General features: G+C 39.8%; 1 protein-coding gene across 4 annotated transcripts in view; it reads left to right on the forward strand.

Moving 5' to 3' along the window:
• The first annotated feature begins 3,031 nt into the window (after window positions 1–3,031).
• The window catches only part of LOC111220637 (exportin-1), a 29,621-nt gene continuing 8,339 nt past the window's right edge, over window positions 3,032–24,313 (forward strand). Inside the window, exons 1-18 of one of the 4 annotated variants that reach the window (XM_022743792.1) lie at window positions 3,032–3,485; window positions 5,121–5,252; window positions 5,541–5,642; window positions 9,669–9,741; window positions 11,197–11,258; window positions 12,929–12,973; window positions 16,245–16,426; window positions 18,024–18,072; window positions 18,185–18,304; window positions 18,410–18,538; window positions 18,627–18,785; window positions 18,910–19,107; window positions 20,314–20,452; window positions 21,252–21,433; window positions 22,397–22,553; window positions 22,688–22,851; window positions 22,986–23,120; window positions 23,902–24,094. In XM_022743792.1, coding sequence (XP_022599513.1) covers window positions 5,127–5,252; window positions 5,541–5,642; window positions 9,669–9,741; window positions 11,197–11,258; window positions 12,929–12,973; window positions 16,245–16,426; window positions 18,024–18,072; window positions 18,185–18,304; window positions 18,410–18,538; window positions 18,627–18,785; window positions 18,910–19,107; window positions 20,314–20,452; window positions 21,252–21,433; window positions 22,397–22,553; window positions 22,688–22,851; window positions 22,986–23,120; window positions 23,902–24,094 — 2,215 coding nt within the window. In that variant the 5' untranslated portion in view covers window positions 3,032–3,485; window positions 5,121–5,126. Of the gene's footprint in view, window positions 3,486–5,120; window positions 5,253–5,540; window positions 5,643–9,668; window positions 9,742–10,689; window positions 10,739–11,196; window positions 11,259–12,928; window positions 12,974–16,244; window positions 16,427–18,023; window positions 18,073–18,184; window positions 18,305–18,409; window positions 18,539–18,626; window positions 18,786–18,909; window positions 19,108–20,313; window positions 20,453–21,251; window positions 21,434–22,396; window positions 22,554–22,687; window positions 22,852–22,985; window positions 23,121–23,901; window positions 24,095–24,313 lie in introns of those variants that run through there. The other 3 variants (XM_022743794.1, XM_022743793.1, XM_022743796.1) reach the window with 3 other exon arrangements.

Here is a 24,313-nt window from a genome sequence, read left to right on the forward strand (position 1 = left end):
ATTAAAGACCTGAAGCTCAAATACATTTTACACGAGTTAAGGACAGAAAGACGTTTACATTACGAACTCTATCACCTCGCAGATAAGAACTGTACACTTAGGACGTCATTCTTGGACATGCAGAGCATATTCCTCATCAGTGTTGAGATTGATGATTTTGCTTTGCTTTTACAGCTTTGAAATTTGTTTCATTTACATAAAAACTCAACTATTGTGTTTTACAAGTTAAATTTGTTTAGATTCCATTTTGGCTGTTTTATATCTGAGTTCGTATATTTAAATTTATTATCTTGTGGCTTTCAGAGACATGATGTTCCATTAAATAAATACATGCCTGTCGTTTCCCCAGCAGAGGGCGCTCCATGATCACATATCAGGTGCAGTGATTTTAAACACCCTTTGTTGCAGCAGATGGCGCTGTTATTTGTTTATATAATGTCCTGACAGAAGCATGGACTGGACTGGCAGGATTATCAAAAGGCAGAATTCATTCTGGGTTCATAAATATTATTTCCTGCACTGACTATCTCCAAGTTTAAGCACATGAAATGATTTATATTACTTTGAGACATAAATATGATGACAGCTTGACTTTTGCTGTCACATTGTGATTATTGCGTAATATCCCTGAAACCATTTACCAGTTTTCATTTCTCCTTTTCCTGTTAAGCTTACATGCCAAGGCTAAGCATTCGGGCAATGGGACAAGAGCAGTGTGAGCCAGCACAACAAATTACAAGTTTTTTTAGTTGATTGCCACATAGAGGTCAGCCCCCTAGTGTGGTGCAATGATAATATATGTAAATGGGCTACCATGCCCCGACCAGACGGAACAAGATTTAACCAGCCTACGCCTGACTGACTTTGCTTACCTCCAAACTTCACACATGTCTATCAATAAATTCCAGCACTGCACCAGGAGAGACAGAAGCTCAGTTGTGTTGACAGTGAGAGCCTGAAGGCACTTGACTTTTTGTGAGCACAATTACTCTCTGAATGAAATTACAAGACTTACTACTACAATTTCTTTAATGATGACTGGTGTAAACTTATGGTGTGGCCTATGTTGAGTGAAAGGCATTAGGGAACACTTTTGAAAATATTTTGAAAATCACTTTTCATTAATGGTATGAGTTAAGCCACCTTTTAAATCACTATTACTACAATGCCATTGACTATGCCTGATACATGTTCAAGTAAATGACTGTGGTCGTGGGTCCACACACACTTACTTGCAGGTTTATGGTTATTTGCACTCATAATATATGGACTAAAAGGGTAGGTACTAAAAATATACTTATCTAGTGGATTACTTTTTTTTTTAATTGCAATTTTATTTATCTGCAAATCTGATATCACAGTCAAAATCAGAAATATGAACAACTGTGAGCACACAGTCCATGTAAATAATAAACCGCAACAGTCTAAGTAGCGGTTATGGGACAGAGAGTGTTATATGGACCTATATGAACATTCAATCTAAACAATGTGTGTTTTTGGTTGAACTTCAGACATTGCTTTTTCCAAGACTTACTGTATTCCTAAAAAGTAGGCTGACCTGTTTCGTTTCTTCCTAGGGTGAAGGATTCTAGGAATGTGACAGCATGGAGGGCAAAGCAAATGGCATTCATGAATCAACACATAGATAATGGGCTTTGAAAATCTTGTTTGTTAATAACAAAGGCTCGGACAGAGGCCAACTGTCTGGGGTGTGAGGCTGATCCAAGGACAATGACACCAACAGTGCAAATATACAATAGGTTAGATGACAGATAACTTTCATTTAAGATGGAAAGTCGTACGCTCATAAAATTATTTTCTATTCAATTAATCTGTTCAAAGTATGATCTTATATTACAATCAGAAATCCACTTACCATATAATCCATTATGACATGCAAGAACTGACTTATTATAATGCCCTTCTTATAATGACCAATGTACAACTCTGAAATAACACAACTAAGGTAATACCAGCTTTTGTTGCTGTTGCACGTTTTTAACTGATGCATCTAAAACATGGCATTTGTTTCCCAATCCACAGCCAACATGCAATTCAAAAAAAAGAAATGAGATACTGTGCACAAGCAGCTTTTCAGCAGCAAAACTACTTCAAATGACATAAATGACCTGGACATGTTTCTGAGGGTCGCAGGGACATAAAGAAATGAGTGGTAGACAGTGTTGCTGGGTAAGGACTCAAACGCCCTTCGAAAAATCCTCCCTGAATGACTTTACTGGGTTGTGTACTGTCTCCACTACACACCAAATCCAGTATTTTTCCATCAAGTAGCGCGCTGGACCACGTGACCACAGAGAAGAAGAAAAAAACGCTGTCATGTTTGCATCCTCAATTGACAGCAGTGCACACTGTATTTGGCTCTCAATTAGCAAAATGTAGACAGTGACGATACATTTCTTGTCTCTGCTGCTGCTGACACTGTTTATTTAAAACATCCACCGTTCACTTTGATAATGTTGCCCATTCGGGAAACAATTTCTCCTCCAGGTCGTTTTTCTAACCCCGTGCGTTCATGATCATGTAACCACTCCCACTCGTGGCTGGTGGAAAATTACCAGCTTACAAGCAACAGGCAAATGAATGGTACTTGCGGTTTATCACATCATTCTACCTACAAGTGTACCTGCAAGAGACGGCCACTGTCCGTTCAGGATATATAAAACGTTTAAAAGTAGCACAACCTTCACAGGCTCTAAGTGGATAAAATCATTAAAAGGCATTAGTTTTGCACCTCCTGTTCTACGCGCGTGCAGCAGTGCTATATAACATTTACAAGAATGGCGGTAATGTATAACTTAACCCTCTGGTGTAGCAATAAAACAGTGGTCGCTAAGTTATTCGCTATTCTGATAAGCGGAGTCATGAAGAAGTCCATTCTGCATGGGAGTCTGCCCTCTTTTTCTCTTCGGGCGGAGTAGTCGCGTGGGCGCTTGAGCGAATTGAACTAAACTGACACCTCGATCATCCAATAGGACACCAACTAGGAAGTGTCCGCCAAAGCCGCAGCCAATCACAGCGCGGTGTGGGCGTAACGCCAGTCCAAACTTTACGCGGCGCCATCGGCTGAAAACTAAACCGAGATGGAATCTCCCAGTCTGAACCGGTTTCAACCGGTTGCGAGTTAGTTGCTTGAGAGAGGAGAGGAGGCGCAGGCACAGGCACACAACCTCCATACCGCCCCGCTGGAAAATTATTAGAGTAACGAATTAATTAGTGAATCAAGGTTTACTTTGTTTCGTAAAATGTATCGGAGTAACATATTGCTGGCTTTGCCGTGATAGTAGTTTTGGAATCCACATCAGTGGTTCTTACCAGCCAGACATCACTCACTACTGGAGCTGGAGATAGTCAACGCTGCAGAAATAGGAAATCTTTTCTAATCAACAGTGATACTGAAGTGCTCACTGTACCTTGTAGTTTCTTTGGCAAACGCCACTCTTTACAGTCAGAGCCTTGGACTTTAGGTAGGTAACTGGGGTGAAGTGCAAACCTGCCATGCTGTGATTAACGTTTCTTGGCTTTACCTGTACAGTGGAAACAAATGCATTGTGGTGTGGATATTAAGTTGTATTAGCATATAGTTTACGTTACCTGTCATAGTGTTCCTGAAAAGACAAGCTAATTCAGAATGCAGTAGCATCAGTGGGATAACCTAATAGCCACCGACTGCCCGCTAGCTAGCATTTATCACTTTATAAGGATTAGCTAACGTTGGCTGTCGGGGGAAAGTGCTGTAACTTAACCTAACTAAATGCATAACTAACATAGGCTGCGTCTTGTAAGGTTACGTGTGTCACTGCAGATGAATAAGTAACCAAACGCTGTATGATTAAATCCGTGCCTCTCCCACCACAGCAGCATCACTCGTGTGCGTGATGTGAGCGGATGTCAAGTTGATGTTGCTAGGTGCCTAGCGGTTGCCAGTGTTAACTTTATCTGTGTGTGGTGTAGTGTAAAGCGTCAAAAATGCTATGTTAATCATTTGGACAAACCGTTGCCAGTCTTTCTGGAGAGTAGCCGCAACACAAAGCGCCAACTTCCCTAAACAGTGTTGTTAAATGATACAGTGAGTAAAATTTTAAGCGCCCCTCGTCCCTGGTATCCTTGGTGGGAGTGGTTGTAGTCAGCAGTCAAGCACCACATGTGAACTGTTTGTGCGACACACTGCTAACGGATAGCTAGAAATGTAGCGTAAACGCTAGCTAATGTTAGCATTATGTGTGAAGTACGCTAGTGCCGCATAAACGCTTTTTACATCAGCCTGATCACAGATAATGCTAGTGACTGTCAATATAGCTGCAAGCTGCATACATTAGTGAGACTTTTAACCACGGGTGCCTGCTACTTGTGTTGCGGTCACTGTTTGGAGCGTGAACTCCGTCACTTACAGATGTAAACAACGTGACGTCGCTTTGTATATCTGGCACGTGGCTCGGTTAAACTCCTTAATATGGTCGTGGGCAGAAGTGCATGATTAGTAGGACATAGTAGGTATCATGGGCGGCTCGTTTCCAGGTTGATTCTGTTAAGTTGTTTGTTTAACCCAACGACGCGGGATTTAATTGACTTTGGTTTTATGAATGGTGTACTCAACTGTTTACAGATCAATTTTAACCTATTTTTTGCAATATAGTGTAGTGTTAGTCTGGTAGAAACCCCCCTATCGCAAAAAAGCTAAGGTTACCTAGGGTTTTGGGAAGTTTTTACAATAAGAGTCTAGTGTTAGAAGTCACTGGGTGAGATTATTAACTTAATTTGTCTTTGCTGCCTGAGCCCCTACTTGCAGATCCTGACTCCTGGGGTAGATCATTGCACTGTGTCAAAAGTTTTCAGCCAAATTGGAGTTCTCCAAAAATCAGTCCAACAGAATAATGGGAAAAAAAACAACTTTGCTTTTCTCTGTGTAGTTTCTGAGCAGTGACAGGCTTGTGACACCATGAGCTTAACTTCTTGAAATGATGGCTCACTGGTGGGTCTAGGGGGTGTTTGTTACATGGTCAGCTGTTTGGAATTGTTTCTAAACACACAGTTCACATGACTTTGCCTGTTGAATGTGTTCTGTGCACTCTTGACCCCTCCCTCTGCTGTCCTTGTTGCAGAGCTCTATGCCAGCAGTTATGACAATGTTAGCAGACCATGCAGCACAGCAGCTGCTGGACTTCAACCAGAAACTGGATATCAACCTGCTGGATAATGTGGTGAACTGTCTATATCATGGGGTGGGACCACAGGTATGTTTTGAAGCATAAACAAATGCTTTATAAGCCATTTTTGCCATTAACATTTTTGACAAGGTATGTTTTCCAGTGCTACAAGTTCTCTATAACCCATACCTAACCAAAAATGTAAAAACTGTAAACCATAAAACTAATCGGTCCAGGATTGACAAATTCACATGGTGGTTATAGCACAGACATGTCTAGAAATTACAGTTACCACAATTTTCTAAAATACAGTTGCAAGTTTCTTCATGGCACCTCAGTGTTGAATCTAAATTGTCATTCACAATTCTATTGCAGCAAAGAATGGCGCAAGAAGTGTTGACACACTTAAAAGAGCACCCGGATGCCTGGACGAGAGTGGACACCATCCTTGAGTTCTCCCAGAACATGAACACTAAAGTAAGCTAGCACCAGTCCAGAAAACATCGGTGGAAAGACATGTACTGGTGCTTTGAGGAAGAAGTCTTTGAAAAAAACAAAAAAAACAAAACAGACCAAAAAAAACCTTTACAGTTGGTCACAGTGGTTGGCTTACAGCATGCTTTTCATATAAAATATACGATAAGCTGAATCTTTTTTATTGAAAGTAACTTGATGTACTGTAAGTGCACATTGTGGGTGCAGAGGTTGGCTCCCAGCAGAAGTTGGCTATGTAGTCCTGGCAGCATTTGCTCTATGCCCTAACTCTTGAGCTATGCAGGACCTCTGCCCTTCTGATAAAACAAATTCTGTTGGATCTCTACCTACCAGACAAACAATGGACTTTGCCTGTCAACTCCTGGCGGTAATATAATCTAAATACCATATAAGCCCTTTAAGATTCTGCCCTATTGGTTCTGGATGTGAATGAGCTCCTGCTATTTCACTCATCTGTCTCAATCATACTAATCTTATCAGCTGAATTGATGTTAGTACTAGTTTGATGTGTTAGCATGTAGTCAGAACATAATTACATTTCTGAGTCATAAATAAGATAAAATAGTTTTTCAGAATTGTTGCTGCTGCTTTGCTTGTAATTATTCAACAAATGGACAAATAAAATTTTTTATGTTTAAACACACACCTGTGCAATTTACATACTTTACTGCACATAAATTAGATTAGACTCAAAGGACTACTCCAACATGTGTTTATATAAATAAACAGGGCTGTATCTTAAAAACAATGACATCATGTAGGAACATAAAGTAGGTTACCCAAGTCCCCTAACTATTTAGATATATGGGGGTATTTGCATGGCCTGGTGTCAGTTGCATGTGCAGGCTGGGATTGTAGCGCTTCTTTGATTAAGATTTGGTGCATCAGTTTTGCAAGAGATAGTGAGCTAATAAGCACAATCACAGTAAACAGCTTGCATACAGAGCTGCCTATTGATAAATCATTAACATCCATTGCTCATTCCGTCTGTTATTTGAAGTTGTCAGATTAGGGTCCTGCCCCCTACAGCATGCCCATTGATAACTGTACATTGTGCCCCTCCTGTGCTGTGATACAGCTGATAAAGCAAACTGTGAACCCAGTGGTTCATTCTTCAGAAGCAACCAGATTCACTATTGCATCAAACAAAATTGACTGTGATATTTAAAGTAATAAGGCCTAATCCATTGTCCATGGAAAATGAATGAGTATGAAGTAATTAAAGAGCCACACAGCCACGACTTCCTCAAAGTAATGGTGATATTTGTCTTTTTCTGTTTTGCTTGCCTGTAAGATTGCTTTTAACACTGACGTTCATTACTAATGTCTCAGTTGATGTATCAACCGTATTTTTTTCTAGTTTTTAAATTTGTAATTTGCCAAAAAATTGGGGCATTAGAGGAAAAGAGGAAACAAAAGGTAAACACCTCTTGAATTCTGCATTTATCTTGTTTCATTACTTTAAAAAGTGCATAATTTCAAAGCACTTTGAATATTTGGCTTTTTTCTTAGTAACTACAGTAATTATAATATTTGAAAAAAATGTAATGAATTCAAGCTGTGACTATTTGATATTAATCACAATGTTCCATTATGTTTATGGCTTGTAATAGGAAGAAAAGGGGTGTGTCATCCTGTGCATCATGACACAGCTAGGCTTTGACGGCAGGCCTCCACAAGGTCTACCCTTTTTAAATTCCCTTTGACTGAATTCTGTTCATCCGTTTCTATTGCATCTGTTTCATTGGACAGAGGGAGGGTGTAGGCTGCAGTCAGTAGGATCCATTGTAGAGAGAAAATCTATTTGGTGACTTAATTTCACCTGTAGGGATCATGGCTCTGTTCCCTCCCCACCCTCCTCTCCTTTTACAGCGCATCCTCTTCCTCCTCTCCCCTTCGTCTCTCTCAGTTCTTCAGCCAAGACCGTTTTTAATGATGTGCTTTTGCCAGCTAAAAAGTTGCAAAGCATCTAGCAGGTTTCCTGCTGATAATTTCTCCTGCCTTACCTCTTGTGGTGGTTTGTGCAAAGTGTGTGGCAGTTAAAGGTGAAACTAAACATGCCCCCAAATGTGTGCAGCACTCCAAGTGACACCTGTCAGTGGTGTACAGTCAGTGTACCTGTAAGGAGATTTCACCTTTAATCTTCCAGCATCCATTGTCTGTTGCACATTGTTAATCCTGCTTGAATAACATCCTAACTACATGTCATTCATTATTTTTTTAGACTCATTGTACTCTTGAATTGATGATCCCTACAGTTGAAACAGTCAGTTGAAGTAACATTAGATCAAAAACTAACTTGTAATTAAAATGTTTTTTTTTTTAATTGTTTTTCTTCATGCTTCACTATTAAGCAATCAGAGATTAATACAGGGCATAACCTGTGGTTGGTCTTGCTGTTCCTTATGACACACCAGTTAAAGGGATCTGATTTAGACTTACCTTAGACTAATGTGTATATTAATGTTAGGAAAATCGACTCACATGGTTTAGGGTTGGGTAGCAATCCTGGTTTCCCGGTTTCCTGGTTTGGATTCTGGTTGTCGATTCTGGTTTTTGTTACGTGCTCGTTCAGATTCTTTGCATGCTATTTGAGTAATCAAAGACACCAAATTATGAAGTCAAAAACCACCTTGATTTTGAGCAGAGCAGATTTTGGGCTGCCATAGAAAAGGAAGGAAAAACATGATAAATATTGATATTATGAAAATATCCCCATTTTATAATTGGCTGTATTTAATTTGGACACTAGCATTAGATTCTGGTGCGTCATGACTACAACTGGGGGTGATGAAAATGCTGTGTTCTTGGTGGGTGTTCAGACCAAAAACAGCACCGTGTTTAAAAAATGCAAAGCTGCATTGATGGTTGAGGGTGTGTTGCTTCAGGTAAAGGTAAAGTACAATCCAGGAAGTCCAGTTTGAGTAATAGATCTGTGAATCTGAAAGCTGCACAGTGCTTCATGATATTTTGAGGGAAGATTTGTCACATTGACAATCATTTTATTTTTCGTAGCCATGATCTTTAGAAACAAAATGTTCATTATGCAGCATAATCTACAAGGAATGTGTATTTGCACATATTTGATTGACCGAATGATGTCAGGTTGCATTGCGGTTAAAGTTGAGCCAGGTTCATCTTTTTTGGGGATGACACTGCACTGGCACCCTAGATGCATCAATAAAATAGTTCCATTCAAAAGAATGCATGGGGTGCATTTTTTCACACACCCAACTTTTTGATGTAAAGCCTTTCTGAATGCAGCCTTAAAGCCATGCTGAAATACTTTGGCACAATTCACAGATCTTCTACCCTGCATTTACTTATTTGAGTTCTGATTACATTTCACTGTATCACTACTGCCTGTTTTGAAAACTTGGTTACACTTTTGAGCTCAAGCTCCAGTCTGTCTGTTTTAAGCACTTTACCTGTGTCTGAGCAACTGGTGAGGTAGATTGAAGTACAGAAGGTTCATACTTTGCTTGCAGGAGTTGTTGAGCAAAATCAGAGAGCAGGTTTCTTAACAAATTCCCAGTTCTTATATACTGGCACCGGTCTCAATTGGAAACCAGTTATTGATGCCCAACCCTACAAAGGTTCGCTAGTCTCTGTAAAAGAACATTTAACTTAGACCTTGTTATGTCTTCAAGACTATTACACTCAACCTCGGAGCAATCAGAGCCAAAGCTGCTTAATGAATTGTTGTATTTTTCTGCTGTGTTTTGCTGTCTGGTGTGATGCTGGGAGAAACAGCAGGACTTCTGCAGTGTTCCAGCTTAATGCTGCTTGCATAGATATAAAAAAACAAACTACAAGTGAATGTTCTGCACACCACAAAATCTGCATGAAAGATGTGGTTCAGTCCAATCCAATTTTTTAGAAATGCAAGTTATTACAGGCTGGTCCACTTCATACTGTTTTTGGTTTGTATAAAAATTACACAATGTTTTTTATTGACTGTTATCCTAAAGCTTTATGCTAATGCTCCTCCCTCCTTGCGTGTTACAGTACTATGCTCTTCAGATTCTGGAAACGGTTATCAAAACAAGATGGAAGATTCTTCCCAGGAATCAGTGTGAAGGTAAAACTTTACTTTGTGGTATAATACACAGAATAGTTGGATTCTGTCAGTGTTAGTGCCTTTTTAAATGTCGTGACGTGCTGTTGCCAAGTTGAGGAGTATTCCCCGTTAAGCATGCTGGTTTGTTTTCTGCTCGACTGGCTTGCACTGGCCGCTGCAAAATGGTTGGATTCTGCACTGTAGCAGTTGTTTCAGAGAGAGGGGCATATTTAAAGAAGTAGGGAAACTTAAGTTGGAGTTATTAGTCCACTTGCTTACATTGCCTTAAAATATTAAAGCCCCCTTTTGTTGTTTTTTTATGTGACAGTGTCCTTCTGAGTAATCTCATGGCATATGTTTTTGTTTGTAATAAAATAAGATATTCCCAGTGTTGCTTTAAGCCCATTAAGCCCCCATATGGCAGAGAGGGATGGGTTACTGGCAGCATTAATGTCTGCTGCATTGTCTTTCCTGACACTATCTTTAACAGTCAGAACTTTTCACACTCCACACATGGGACTTCAATTACTTTGTTAAAATTCCAGAACTTCGTTAATCATTATATGAACATCATGTAAAGTTGTTTACAATATAAATTCTACTTTTGTTAGACCTTGGATAATCGGTAAAAGCATCAGGGTGTTGCAGGTGAATTTTCAGACGTTGATTGTTGCCTAATTGCCAATTGTACTTCAGCTCATCTCAACATTTTAAAACTAATTTTATTGTCCCTTATTACCACCTACTGCTGAAGGCATTTTTGATTATAGATTTTTTTCTAAATCTGAAAACAGAGTGGGATAAAAAAAATTGTCTAAAAGGATTTTGGTTTGAGCAAAAAGAAATGATTATGAAATAAATTTAACAATCATGTGCAAATCAGTTGATTCTGCCTCCCTCCATTCTTTTATAATTTTGCTCAAAATTCATTTTTCCATTGACCTAAGACTTCCCTACTTCTGACCGTAGATGCCTGAATTTTGTTCAAGTGGCAAACCCAGTGCAGGGCGACCGGCAAGTATGTCTTTTCCCCCCTTGTGCCAGAGTATTGCCTTGTTTTCGGCTCCGCTCACTACACCCCAGCACATCATTTTCAGACTTGAGTTCAGCTACAGTCTAGAAACAAATGCGAGGGAGCTGAAAACACAGTTTTTTAAAAAGATGCTCTGCTCACACTGACGATCTTGACTGTCTGTGAAAACACCTGGTGACATGTAGCTTCCACTGAACTGACCAAAATCTTTGCCCAGTAGAGGTTCAGTGGCAGTTGCAGCCCATATCCATGTATTTACAAACTGGCTTTGCAAGAGTAAGCAAATGGAGGACCACACCTTCAGCTAGTTAAGAGCCAGCAGACAATGTTAGGGTAACAGAGAAACATGCTCCAGGCAGCTCGACATGTCAGGATATGTTTAGATTTACACGTTATCTGTGCATGCTAACAGTGTTCTTCTGATATCTTTGTGTATTTGCCAGGTATAAAAAAGTATGTTGTTGGTCTCATTATCAAGACTTCATCAGATGCATCAAATGTGGAGGTAAGTTAACTTGGAATGTAATTTAAGTTACATTTTGGGGTACTTGAATGGGTGCATTAGTAAAGACTTAAATAATTCTGATGAAACATTGTGTTTCTTTTCTAAAATTGGACCGACAAAAAAAAAATAGCATATATCTCTTTTAATGTCACTAAAATGAATTGGACCAACTTTGTTTCTGTGTCCATGTAACATCAGGTAGTAACAGTAACAGTCAGTTCTCCTAGCCTGTGTCAAGATAGCAATTAGTAATGCTGGTAACCACAGTGCTGTGTAATTCAGACCAGCGATGGTGAGTCCAGCAGTCTCTTCAGCCAACTCAATCACTCAAACAATCAGAGGCTAGAATTGTTAAAAAGATACCCAGAGTCGAATCAGCTCCAGGGAAAATACAAACTGTGGCAGGGTTTAAAATGTAACGAATCACTTTTTTTTTTGCGATATGTATCTCTGATGTATTAGCAGCCCACCTCAAAAAATGCATCACTCACAGAAGAGAGGCAGCAAGTAAACAAACACAGGTGTCCAGAGTGATTCAGCACTGAAATGAAATAAATTGAAATTCAGATGTGTTGGTGATCACAGCAGGTGTGTGTGTGTGTGTGTGTGTGTGTGTGTGTGTGTGTGTGCGCGCGCGCGCGCGCGAGTTACAATGAAGCTATATTTTCCCTTTAGTACCTAATATTAGCTGAAAGCAAATATAACAACTAAAAGCATTTGTAATTGATTGACAGTAAAAAAAAAAGCAAAACCAAATAAAAAAAAATGAATATAATTTCCAGAAATAAAACCTACAACGAAATTTTAAATGTATCATGAAAACTAAAGTACAATTGAAATCAGAAATGAGATACACAGTGGCCTCTGTTTGCTACCAGTTAAATGTGAACAAGGCAAACATTTTGGTTAGCTGGGGATAAGAGTCAGATCTGGTGAAGGGAACATTTAAAAATGACAGGGTGCTAGTCCCAGCTAAATGAAAATGCTCTATCTCTACTGATTTACCACCACTTGGCTGTTAGTCTTTAACTTCATGCGGAGAAAGCAGCTTTGCAGACATGTTTCTGGTGTATGCGTCTTTCTCAAGCATGTAACTGCACATTAAACCATAACTGCACAGACTTTTCCAGGGTTATTGACTGTAGATTTTTGAGAGCCGACCAGGTTGTCTTTGCACAGTGATTGGATTCAAGCTGAAATTTAACATTCAGGTACAAAGATTCTATAAATGGTTTGTTATTCAAAAGAGCTTCATCTATTCAGAAATAATGTCATTCAGCTTGAAAAACCATCATTTCCTGCAGCGAGATAGAAAGTATTAGATTAACTTAATGATTTACTTTACTGAAGGCTATAATTTTAGGATAAATTGGATTTATTTTTTAAAATTTAATTTACCAGTCTTAAAGCTTCTCTTGCAAACACAAAAAGTAACACTATGGATCTTAATATTTAACTTTCAATTAAGTTGAAGTCCTTTTTGATCATACCACCTGTAATTGTCTCATTGTTTGATTTTTTTTAACCTGAGTTTGTTATTTATGTTATATTACATGTCGGTATGGTTAGTCGTGTTCCAAATTAATGAGGAAATGACAGGAGACTTGTGTTGTGACACTGTGACGGTGTCACTTACATTCATTTATCTCCTCTTTATTTCCACTGTTTAGAAAGAAAAGGTCTACATTGGGAAGCTGAACATGATCCTTGTTCAGGTAAGTTGTCAACACAAATGACAAGTCAAAAAATCTCTGAACAAATTAACTGTTTTCAAAACTAGAACCTTATATCAGCTGTTTTTATTGCTCAACCCCCTGTTGCTATTAACCTTTTAGGCTGTGGAAAGTGTAAACTCTGACATCTGAGACTTGAGAATAACAAACTTTTTAAATCTTGTTATTAGGCAAAGGACTTAATGTGTACCACTATAGTTTCAGGCAGGTTTTCAGCTGTATTTCGACTTTTAGAGTGAAGTTCAAAATTAAAGTGTTTTTGCTTTTTGTAGGGACACTTCAAATCAGTCTGTTTTTTTTGGGGGGGGGGGGTTTTGTTTTTTTTTAATTGATCAGGAGTGTTTATATGATGCCCAACCATTATTGTGCTCTGTTCAAACACTGCGGTGTTTTTCTAACACCAGAGTGTTGCATGTGAGTGAGTTGTGGAGAGGCACAGAGAAGTGGCAGTGACAGACAGAGAATATGTCGTACAGGGAACTCAGCTACAGCTACTCATCCTAGTCATGCTACACAGTTGACAGCCCCCAACACTGGAAGACTGCTGACCACACTTTTTGATAGGGCGCACTGTATACAAGAACAAATTGTATTAAACAAAACACATGTTATGGCCCGGTGGTTCCTGCTAGACATTCCCATGTCCAGGTGTTTGGCTTTTTTGAAAAACAGTCTCTAAATCTAGCGACAAATGAGCTTAAATGGCAACACTGCAGCTGTAAACGCCTAGATAGGTAGAAACAGTTTGTGCCAATTCATTTGAAAGAGCAACAGCCAATGAGAAAACAACCAATGGTGTAACTTCATGTAACGTCATGTGGCATTCGGGTGACCAATGGTGTAACTGGATCACTCAACTCTATCACTCACCCAGTCAGTCACGGACATTTGAGTTCACAGGACTGGCCCTGCTGCTGAGGTCCAGCCAAACATGAGCTGCCAGAAGGAGGAGGTCAAATAAACTGCCTCCCCGTTGGGAGAGAGAACCACAGGAGATAACGGATCTGAACTTCTCAGAATAAAAACGTAGAACACGTCATGTGTCTCAGTGAAGTCTTAAGCCAGTGAAGCAAAGTTGTGGTGGTTCCCAACTGTTGCAGCTGGAGCGGAGCAACTGCAGTGCCTGACTCTGAAAACAGCAGCCGCCTTGCTCCTGCGAGGTTTTAGTGTCATGTCATGGTGATGTTCTGCAAATTTCTCACCAGTATGCATTGTTTAAAGTCCAGTATGGATCATGTTAAGTCAGTGCAGCACAGCGCTGTATGAGGATGGACTGCGAGAGAGAGGAGGGAGGGAAAAGGTTAAAAAAGATAGGGAGAGGACAAGAAGGGGAAGGTAGGACAGAGGGCAGAGTGATTATGGACGTATTTAGGCTCCAGTTCGGCTTTAGGATCCTCTTTTGAAACATCCACCTTTTTAACTGTATTGTTCCTCAGAAAATAAATCAATCTATGCAGCCATTCACCGTTTTATCTTTGTACAGGTGCTTCTCTTTAATACTTTTATCACTAGAAATCAGTCCACACAAGCAGCCTGCATTTAATATTCCCTCACTCAAGACAGAGTTAATTGTATATTCTTATACTCTTTCTGTCCAGATCTCTGCCTCTCTCCATTAGTCACTACTACACACAAACACACACACACCAACATGCAGATGGCTGGCTAAATACCACATGCCCCTCTGTGAGTGTGTGTCTGCTCAAGTTTTTTTTTAATTCACATGCCTGTGGCTCATACATTTTAATTGTATCTATTTAATAAATACTACTAAACAGCTATTTACTTTGTGAATGATAGTTGATGCTTAAAAGAATAAAGATATATTTGTTTTCTAAACATTTGACCTTTTTTTTCTGTTTTTACCCATTTATTAATGAAAGTGGGAAATCAATTAAATCAATTAATTATTATAGTAGATGAAGCTCTCTGTCTCAAAATTACAGGTGTAAATGTAAACGAAGAACACTAACTTATATCTTTGTATTAGCAGTTGTGAATGTCATTGCGTTGTGTGGATTATGGACTATAGAAATAGTGAGGAAAGGGGATTAACAGGTAACCACATTCACAACCTCTAAATGTTAGACAGTTAAGCACATCTGCATGTGAAACGCAGCTCTATAGAATTCATATAAAAAGAGAAAGATATGTAAACTGTTGTTATGTAAACAGAGTTTCAGGATAATTGTGTGGCTTCGGGCACCAAGCTGCAGCCTCGTTGCTCCCTACAGCTTTTGTAGTGATACTTTTTTACCTGAAGATGTCGCTCTTAATTAGTCTATCTGGCTCTAAAACTGCCAGAGTTTTAAGTTCATGATTTCTTATTAAAATTGTGTATTCGCCCTGCTCCCAGTCAAAGCAGCCAATATGTAAAAAGTGCGGCTGTTGACTCGTGATTGAAAAGAGGATCATCTTGAGAGAGATCAAGCAGCAGGAGAAGCAGTGTATGGAAACACTAGGATATAAGACCTCCAGTCATCACTGATGTAGCAGCAAAGTGGTTATCAACAATGACGCACAATATAAGTACTCAACAACCTATTATATAACAAACAGTGTCAGTGATAATTGTAGCCTTACACCAGGAAAGTGCTGAATCCTGCTCAGCTGTAGAAATGAGCTGTTCTCTGCCCAGTGCTGTCTGATCAACAAATTCATCCAGACCACTTCAGGACTGTTTCGAGTCGTTGAGACACATCAGATCAGAACGGCATTGAGACCAATAAATTAGACCTTAGAGTCTTTGCAACCACTGCTGTGTGTGTGTGTGTGTGTGTGTGTGTGTGTGTGTGTGTGTGTGTGTGTGTGTGTGAGTGTGTGAGGGAGAGAGCTATTGGCTCACAGGTTACACGAATGTCTTGGCATTAATGTCAGTGAGAGTGAGTCACTGCTTGCGTCAGCTGAGCTAACATTGTTTTGGCCTTGAGGGACCAGAGCTCCAGATTCCACACTCATCCTCAGGAGGCTGTGTTTAAAATGTTTGTGTCTATGTGTAGTTGTACTAGTGCGACCGTTGTGCTAGTACTACCACTAATGTCATACACACACTTTGTGCCTCTGTTTATTTACTGCTCTATGCTGGTAGTAAGTTCTTCTACTAAACAGGGGCACACGCTCGACTGGAGATTGACAGAAGTTGTTATTTTTAGTCACAGATTCATCCCCTCAGTTTTTCATTTTCAGGACTCAGCAGAAAATGTCACTGAACCATGTAATACTGATACATGTGTGTGTTCCCCTGTGTGTGCAGATCCTGAAGCAGGAGTGGCCCAAACACTGGCCCACCTTCATCAGTGACATTGTGGGGGCAAGTCGTACCAGTGAGAGCCTTTGTCAAAACAACATGGTCATTCTGAAGCTGCTCAGTGAAGAGGTCTTTGACTTCTCCAGTGGCCAGATGACCCAAGTCAAAGCCAAGCACCTAAAAGACAGGTCAGCATGCTACGACTTATTGTACTAAACCCTTGGAAGCAAAGTCACAGTCATTTTAGCAAGGAATTAGTTTTGATAATTATGTTGGAAAACCTATAAATTGCTTTTATCACTATCCCAATCACCAATGAAAACCTACAGGGTGTGTAATATCTCTTTAAAGTCAGATTTCTAAATATTCTACTTGATTACAGTATTTGTAAAACGTGTCATTGAGACAACAGAGTGTGACCAAATTTAAAGAGTCTACCTTCTTCCAGCTGTTTCAGAGCATCACAAAAGTGATCTCTGTGTGTGGCTTTTGTAAATACGAGTTGCCTTTGCCATGCACTGAACATTTGCCTCTTGCAATTGATAGCTTTATGACCACAAAACTACATTTGACAATCAATCAGTATTACTATAAGTAATGTTTAATCAATCATTAATTTTAATGTTGCTTTAATTACCAGCATGCAAACACAGTATAAATGAGTTCTTCAGGTGGTCAGCTGGTCTGCACAGCACAGGAAAATTTGATATTTACAGTTTGAGACAGGATGCCAAAGATGAATAAGCTTTATTTGCTTCATATCCAAGGACAATTGACTCCTGTCACAACTGCACAATTGACTGTTGTTATTTTTCATTACACCATCTTTTTACTCGGGTGTGTCCACAGATTATTTTTGCTCCATTCTAATTCAGATGTTCCTAGAGAGCAGAAGCAGAATCAGGTTTATTCCCAAGTAGGCCTTGTTTTGGTTCATAACAATGGTTAACATAGAAAGAAGAAAAAGTAGAAAGAAAGATAAAGCAAAAGCCGTGACTGCAAGTCATGTAGCTTAAATATAAATAGAATAGATTTTTTCAATAAAATATTTACAATAAAAATGTGAAAGAATATTTATAAAAATAATACACATACATTATGTACAAGATGTTGATTGGGGTTGAAGTCTTGTGACTGAGGGGAAAAGCTCACAACTTAACTTAAATTGATTTTCAGTGCATGTTTAAGGATATTAATGAGCCGGAAAAGACTCTTCACCTACATCTGAGGGCAGATCTCTGCAGACTGTAGTGTAATCTGTCTCTGGTCTCAATGCAGCCATGCACTCCAGCACAAGTGAAACATCCTCACACCTTCAAACCACGAAATTTAACTAAATGTTTTATGCATTGTTGCCTTCAGCTCTTGTGTGTCACAAAAGCTTTCCAGTTACACCTGCAGTTTTCACTTACCCGTGAAGACTTTCCTCTGTTTTAATATAGAAGCGGCTTCTAACAGAAAATATTATTTATTACACTACTAATAAATAAATCAAAAAGATCAGAGGTTATTCCTCATGTAAACTGTCACATAATTAATGAATGATTGTTTAGATAGTAAACCAGTGAGAAAAGTGATCAAAAGAAATGCATCATGATCTGTTGGACTCAGCTCAGCAGATGACAGCGATTCATATTAAATATCAAGATGAAGTTAGTTTAAACCTTTACGTTTTAATTTCAGGAGGATCTATTGACAGAGAGTTCGTCTCTCTCAAAGGAAGATTGTGTGTCAGGTGTTAATGTTCTGTAGAAGTTGTTTAACATGTTCCTTTGTCTCTCTCAGCATGTGCAATGAATTCTCCCAGATATTCCAGCTGTGCCAGTTTGTTATGGTATGAACACCTTCATCTCTTACTTTTTAACATTGTTTTACAATATTTTAATTCCTGCTAAAGTCCAGTGCTTAGTCTTCATCTGTTTTTCATCACATTGGTTGCACCTTAGGAAAATTCCCAGAATGCTCCCCTGGTCCACGCCACTTTGGAGACCCTCCTACGTTTTCTCAACTGGATTCCTCTGGGCTACATCTTTGAAACCAAACTGATCAGCACATTAGTGTATAAGGTGTGAACACACAGACACACACAATATCATATAGCAATTATTTGCAAAAGAGACACAAATTTTTTAATGGTCTTTAACTTGTTTCAACATTTCAATTGTTTTCAGTTCTTGAACGTGCCCATGTTTCGCAACGTGACACTGAAGTGCTTGACAGAGATTGCCGGTGTCAGCGTCAGTCAGTATGAGGAGCAGTTTGTCACGCTCTTCACACTGACCATGTGTCAGCTCAAACAGGTGAGCTAAATAACAGATAAAACGACACTGACATTTCCCTCTGTCTCAGACGCTGAGAAGAGTTTTAATCTGAACCACGTCTGTTTAGATGCTGCCTCTGAACACCAACATTCGGCTGGCGTATGCCAACGGGAAAGATGACGAGCAGAACTTCATCCAGAACCTCAGTCTGTTCCTCTGTACCTTCCTGAAGGAGCACGGGCAGCTAATTGAGAAGCGGCTCAACCTCAGAGAAACGTTAATGGAGGTAAGAGAGAACACTGTCAGACACAGGAGAAAATGGGAATATAAAACTATAAAAAATAATCTATTAAACCAAAACCGTCTCATGTGAACAACAACATTCATGGTCTTATTGTTCCCTCTTTCAGGCCCTCCACTACATGCTGCTGGTGTCGGAGGTGGAGGAGACTGAGATCTTTAAAATTTGTCTGGAGTATTGGAACCACTTGGCTGCTGAGCTCTACAGAGAGAGTCCCTTCTCCACATCCACGTCCCCTCTGCTCTCCGGCAACCAGCACTTTGATGTGCCACCACGCAGACAGCTCTATCTGCCTGTGCTCTCCAAGGTACTGCAGACAGCCACACACACTGCTTTACTAAAGAATTAACCCATATATAGCTTTGATTGTCCTCTTTTTCCACATGGTGGCATTATACACATATGACTAATTATTGTTTTTTGTTTTTTTTTATTTGGCTCCCCATTAGCTTTTGCAGCAGCTATTCTTTCTGTACAGTTTTGATGACAATACAACCATATACATTCACTTCATCACAACACAGTACTCATCACAACACAACGATACACATGACACAATACACAACCCATACTAATGCACATGACAATAAAAACTGACTCAATTTAAATAACACAAACACAAAGAAAAGGAACAAGCTCCGACTGAATCTATCATTATCTAACAGATAATATCATCCTACTAAATTGTTTGCTCATGGAACTATAACACAAACGTATGCTCATTAATTACGAACATTTCTTCTTAGGTAATGCTCCTTTAGTGTTTTTTTTTTTTTTTCAACCATGTATATGATTTTGTTGTATAATATGATTTGGGAGTGAATTCCTTTCCTGCGCTGTTCTGTATGTTATTTTTCGCCGAATTGATGTGGTTTTAGATTTTGACAAAGTAAATCAACAACAATACAGTAACATGCCTTGTTCAATAATTATGTTTACTTGTACTAAAGGACAGTTTTTCATAAAAAATAAATGGAGTCCTTGTTGCTGTGACATTCCTAATGAAAACCATCAATGAATGCAGCAATTCATGCAGTTTGCTGACATTTATTCTCAACCCACAAGAAAGGAGCTACACTTGCTGTATTTGTTGGGACGTCAGCATCGTGGCCATCGGCTAACAAATTCAGTGGTTCCAGTCTATGGACCCTGCAGAGTCTTGATTATCAGTCATACTAGAATCAGTTGGCACTGGTCACACAACAGGTGGCTGCTGAACTGCTGCCAAAAGAGTTGCAAGTTACAATGTCGCTGAAAATCAGCAGCCAGTGAAGCTAAATGACAACAGATTATTTTTCCCTCTTTGATAATATTTTACATTCCACAACATAGTGTGTGAATACAGCCCTGAGACAAACACTTGAATGTATATGATCCTTTAACATTCGTGCCCACACATACTACACTGCGACATGTTTGAAATGTGTGCGTGCGCGTGCACAAGTGTCAGATAAGTGAGGCAGTTCTTCATCGCGTGTACGTGTTGACATGTTTTTTTTATCTCTGGTGACAGGTGCGTCTGCTGATGGTAAGTCGGATGGCCAAGCCCGAGGAGGTACTGGTGGTGGAGAATGACCAGGGGGAGGTGGTCAGAGAGTTCATGAAGGACACAGATTCCATCAACCTCTACAAGAACATGAGGGAAACTCTTGGTACGGCTCAGTAATGAGAGCATCAAAGTTCACACTCACTGTCATTATCTTTAATGTACTTTTTCTTGCTTTTAAATATGCAGTATTTAATTGATCATAGCCATATGATTTTTGCATAGCTTTAATTTATGCATCCATCCAATAACTTCCTCTTTGAGATGCAGCTGCATAAATACTCACTGGTCACATCAGCCCTCCAAAAGACGAAGTGAATTTTACCCAGGACTGCTGCAATATTCAAATACTGTAGGATAATCAGCACAGTGGCTCAGTGGTTAGTACTGCCGGCTAGCTGGGACCTTTGGATGTTTTTCCCCATGTCTGGTTTTCTTCCACAGTCCAAAGACGTCCAGGTTAGACTGATTGCAAACTCCTGCTGGGTTAGACTGCGAGAGTTTGCCTTGTTATCCAGAAGACGATAAGCTGTTTTAAAAAAAAAAAAAAAGTATGGGTGTAGGGAAAGTTGTGGCTTTTATACTTGTGCTCTCTCTCCTATTGGCTGCTTGTAACATTGACAAAATGTAAAAATGTAATAGTAGTGATTAGGGCTGAACAATACGCAGTACGACCAAGTGCAATATTCAAATAACAGGAGCTGCTGCTTTTAAAAGTGTGTCACAACAGACCAAAAATTAAGCATTGTGGTGCTACAGAGACGCCCCTGAGCTACAATTCATATTCTCCAGATGTAAAGGAACATGTTTGTTTGGTACATTCCCCAACAAAAATCACATCAGCACAATTTAAAAAAAAGCCATCGAACACTGACTGATGCTGAAACTGCTCTGTCATCCTGTAGTGTACCTCACTCACTTGGACTACGCAGACACAGAACGCATAATGACAGAGAAGCTTCACAACCAGGTGAACGGTACTGAATGGTCCTGGAAGAACCTCAACACGTTGTGCTGGGCCATTGGATCCATCAGCGGAGCAATGCACGAGGAGGACGAGAAGAGGTTCCTGGTCACTGTCATCAAGGTATAAAAAAGCACGGAGCAGCTTGTCCATATATGTTCTGTTCTAGGGTGACAATGGAGATGTAGGAGCTCAAGATTCAAGACCTTGTTTATTATAATGATAATAATAATGCAGAGTTTACCTCATTCATTAGTCACTCATTCAGAAGTTGGGTGGTGCTAATGGAAAGGCTATCAAATGTTATAAATGTGTTAAAAATACAGAACTCTTATATACATAGTGGCTTTAGAAAGTAGTTCACTTTCTGCACACAGTATTTAATAAATTTGCAAATACTTAATATATTTTCACTTTTGTTATTATGATTATGGATTTGAGTCTGATCTAGTTTAGTGTGATTCACTGGATGTAGGCTGTAGCTATACACCTGCCACTGGGAGCATATTTCAGGCAGCAAACCCCTCCCTTTCCGCTTCCCATGCCTGTTACCCTTTTTCAAAATCCTCCTCTCTAAGTGAAACAACAACAACCTCCGAGCCGGCAACCTACACACTGAAAATGACAAGTTTTGATGGAAGATTTGGTTCGCAAAATCACACAGTCGACATGCGTGTTTCCTGTTTTCTGAGCCATTTTCTTTGCAGGGAATTAGCCTTATACTGACTGTGCACTGGCCTCCCCACATGCAAATGTTCCACCAAAATATGTTCCCCTCCGACACTACTTTACAGGTACACTGTCGCGGCATCCTTGGCTCAGCTCCGCCCATACGATTGTGACTGATTTAAAGAAATGCAAACAGGCCAAAGTTTTTTGTCTCAAATAGCAGAATGATAATTGTTGTAGCCGGACCATTCTCCCACACTGACATAGCTCTGTGGAGATAGGTCTGGATGTGCGAGATATTAAATCCACAACAGTAAAATGTGCAAAAAGTGAACGGGGTCTGAATAATTTCTGAAAACTGAATACTGTGTGTAAGTTGTTTGTTTTTGAAGCTGAATAACCTTCTGACTGTCTCAGGATCTGCTGGGTCTGTGTGAGCAGAAGAGAGGGAAGGACAACAAGGCCATCATAGCCTCCAACATCATGTATATTGTTGGCCAGTATCCACGTTTTCTCAGAGCCCACTGGAAGTTCCTCAAAACTGTGGTCAACAAGCTCTTTGAGTTCATGCACGGTGAGAAATTGTCTTTTCTTTAAACCTCCATGCACAAAACTTAGATGCTGACATGAATCAGTTTGAAATGGCAGAATCTATAAATATGATATTTTGAAACCTTTATATCATCCTCCATGTCTCTTCTCCATCAGAGACCCATGATGGAGTTCAGGATATGGCCTGTGACACATTCATCAAGATCGCCCAGAAGTGCCGGCGCCACTTCATCCAGGTGCAGGTGGGGGAGGTGATGCCCTTCATCGACGAGATCCTCAACAACATTAACACCATCATCTGTGACCTCCAACCACAACAGGTCAGCACAGTGACACACACGGTCATTTTCCTCATGTAGAGTTTATCACGCTTAGTCTGAGCACGAAAAAGAACTTTCTCACACTTGCCTGTTCTTAGGTTTGCAGGCTGACATGTTTTCTTGTTTGTGTCCAGGTGCACACGTTCTATGAGGCAGTAGGTTATATGATTGGAGCCCAGACAGATCAGGCTGTTCAGGAGCACCTCATAGAGAAATACATGCTGCTTCCTAATCAGGTGTGGGACAGCATCATCCAGCAGGCCACCAAGGTAAGAGACAAGTCCACTATTACTAGAAATGTTCTGATACCATACTCTCCTTCACAATAAAGATTCTGATACCTGACCTTGTGTACCGGCTGATACCGAGTACTGATGATGATGTGATATGATTGTGTGTCATCACTCAGAATTAAAGCCTTGCATACTGCACACGTTCCGTTTTTATTGGTGGGACTTTCATGTTGCCAAATTGTTGACATGTTGCTAACAGCTGTCGATACACTATGTACACGAAATCAATTCTTCTTCGCCAATCTAAAACAGTAGTTACCAGTGGCTGCACAGAGCAACTTCCTGTGTAAGCAACTGTTTTAGAGCAGCGAAGAAGGATTGGTGCATAGACTTGCATACTCGCTGATACCCGATACTAGGGTTGTGCAGATGGACGAAGATCTGTGTGATCACCAATAGCTCAAGCCTTTGCCAATGTCAAGACAATATTTGTCTTGTTTTCCCATTGATGTGTTAACTTACTATCATTATTTGAAGTATTAAATTAATATTAAAGTTAATAATTTAAAGATTTAAATGATCATATCAACTATTGGCAATTTCACAGCGTGATGATAGGACAATCTGACTACAGATAAGATCGTTCAACCCGACCCAGCCATATTTTAGGCATTTCTGATACTAGTATTGGTATTGGAACAAGTGTAACTATTAACCAATATACCAGTCTCTTTGTCTATGACCGACAAATAAGAACAGTGTGTTAATCTGTAATCTGCTCCATCTCTCCACCTGCTGTTCATTTCTCCACCTTCAGAATGTGGACATCTTGAAGGACCCAGAGACTGTGAAACAGCTGGGCAGCATCCTGAAGACCAATGTGAGAGCCTGTAAGGCTGTGGGACACCCCTTCGTCATCCAGCTTGGAAGGATCTACCTGGACATGCTCAACGTCTACAAGTGCCTCAGTGAGAACATCTCTGCTGCCATTCAGACCAATGGTAAGGGAGGTGTGTGTTTGTGATACATACAGCTGATTTATAACATGTCTTAATTTCATTGTTATTGACACTGTAATGTCACATAAGGTCATTGAGTTCACAGGAGTCATGTGAGAGTCTTTACAGACATATTATTTAAGGTGTGAATATGTAACCAGCTGGGAGCGGATGTCAGGAGATTGTTGAGGGTCTGTGAGTGTGATATCCTGTCACACACCAGGGCAGGGA

Source organism: Seriola dumerili, unplaced genomic scaffold, assembly GCF_002260705.1.
Source record: "Seriola dumerili isolate Sdu_G_001 unplaced genomic scaffold, Sdu_1.0 BDQW01000073.1, whole genome shotgun sequence".
In the NCBI taxonomy this organism is placed as follows: domain Eukaryota; kingdom Metazoa; phylum Chordata; class Actinopteri; order Carangiformes; family Carangidae; genus Seriola; species Seriola dumerili.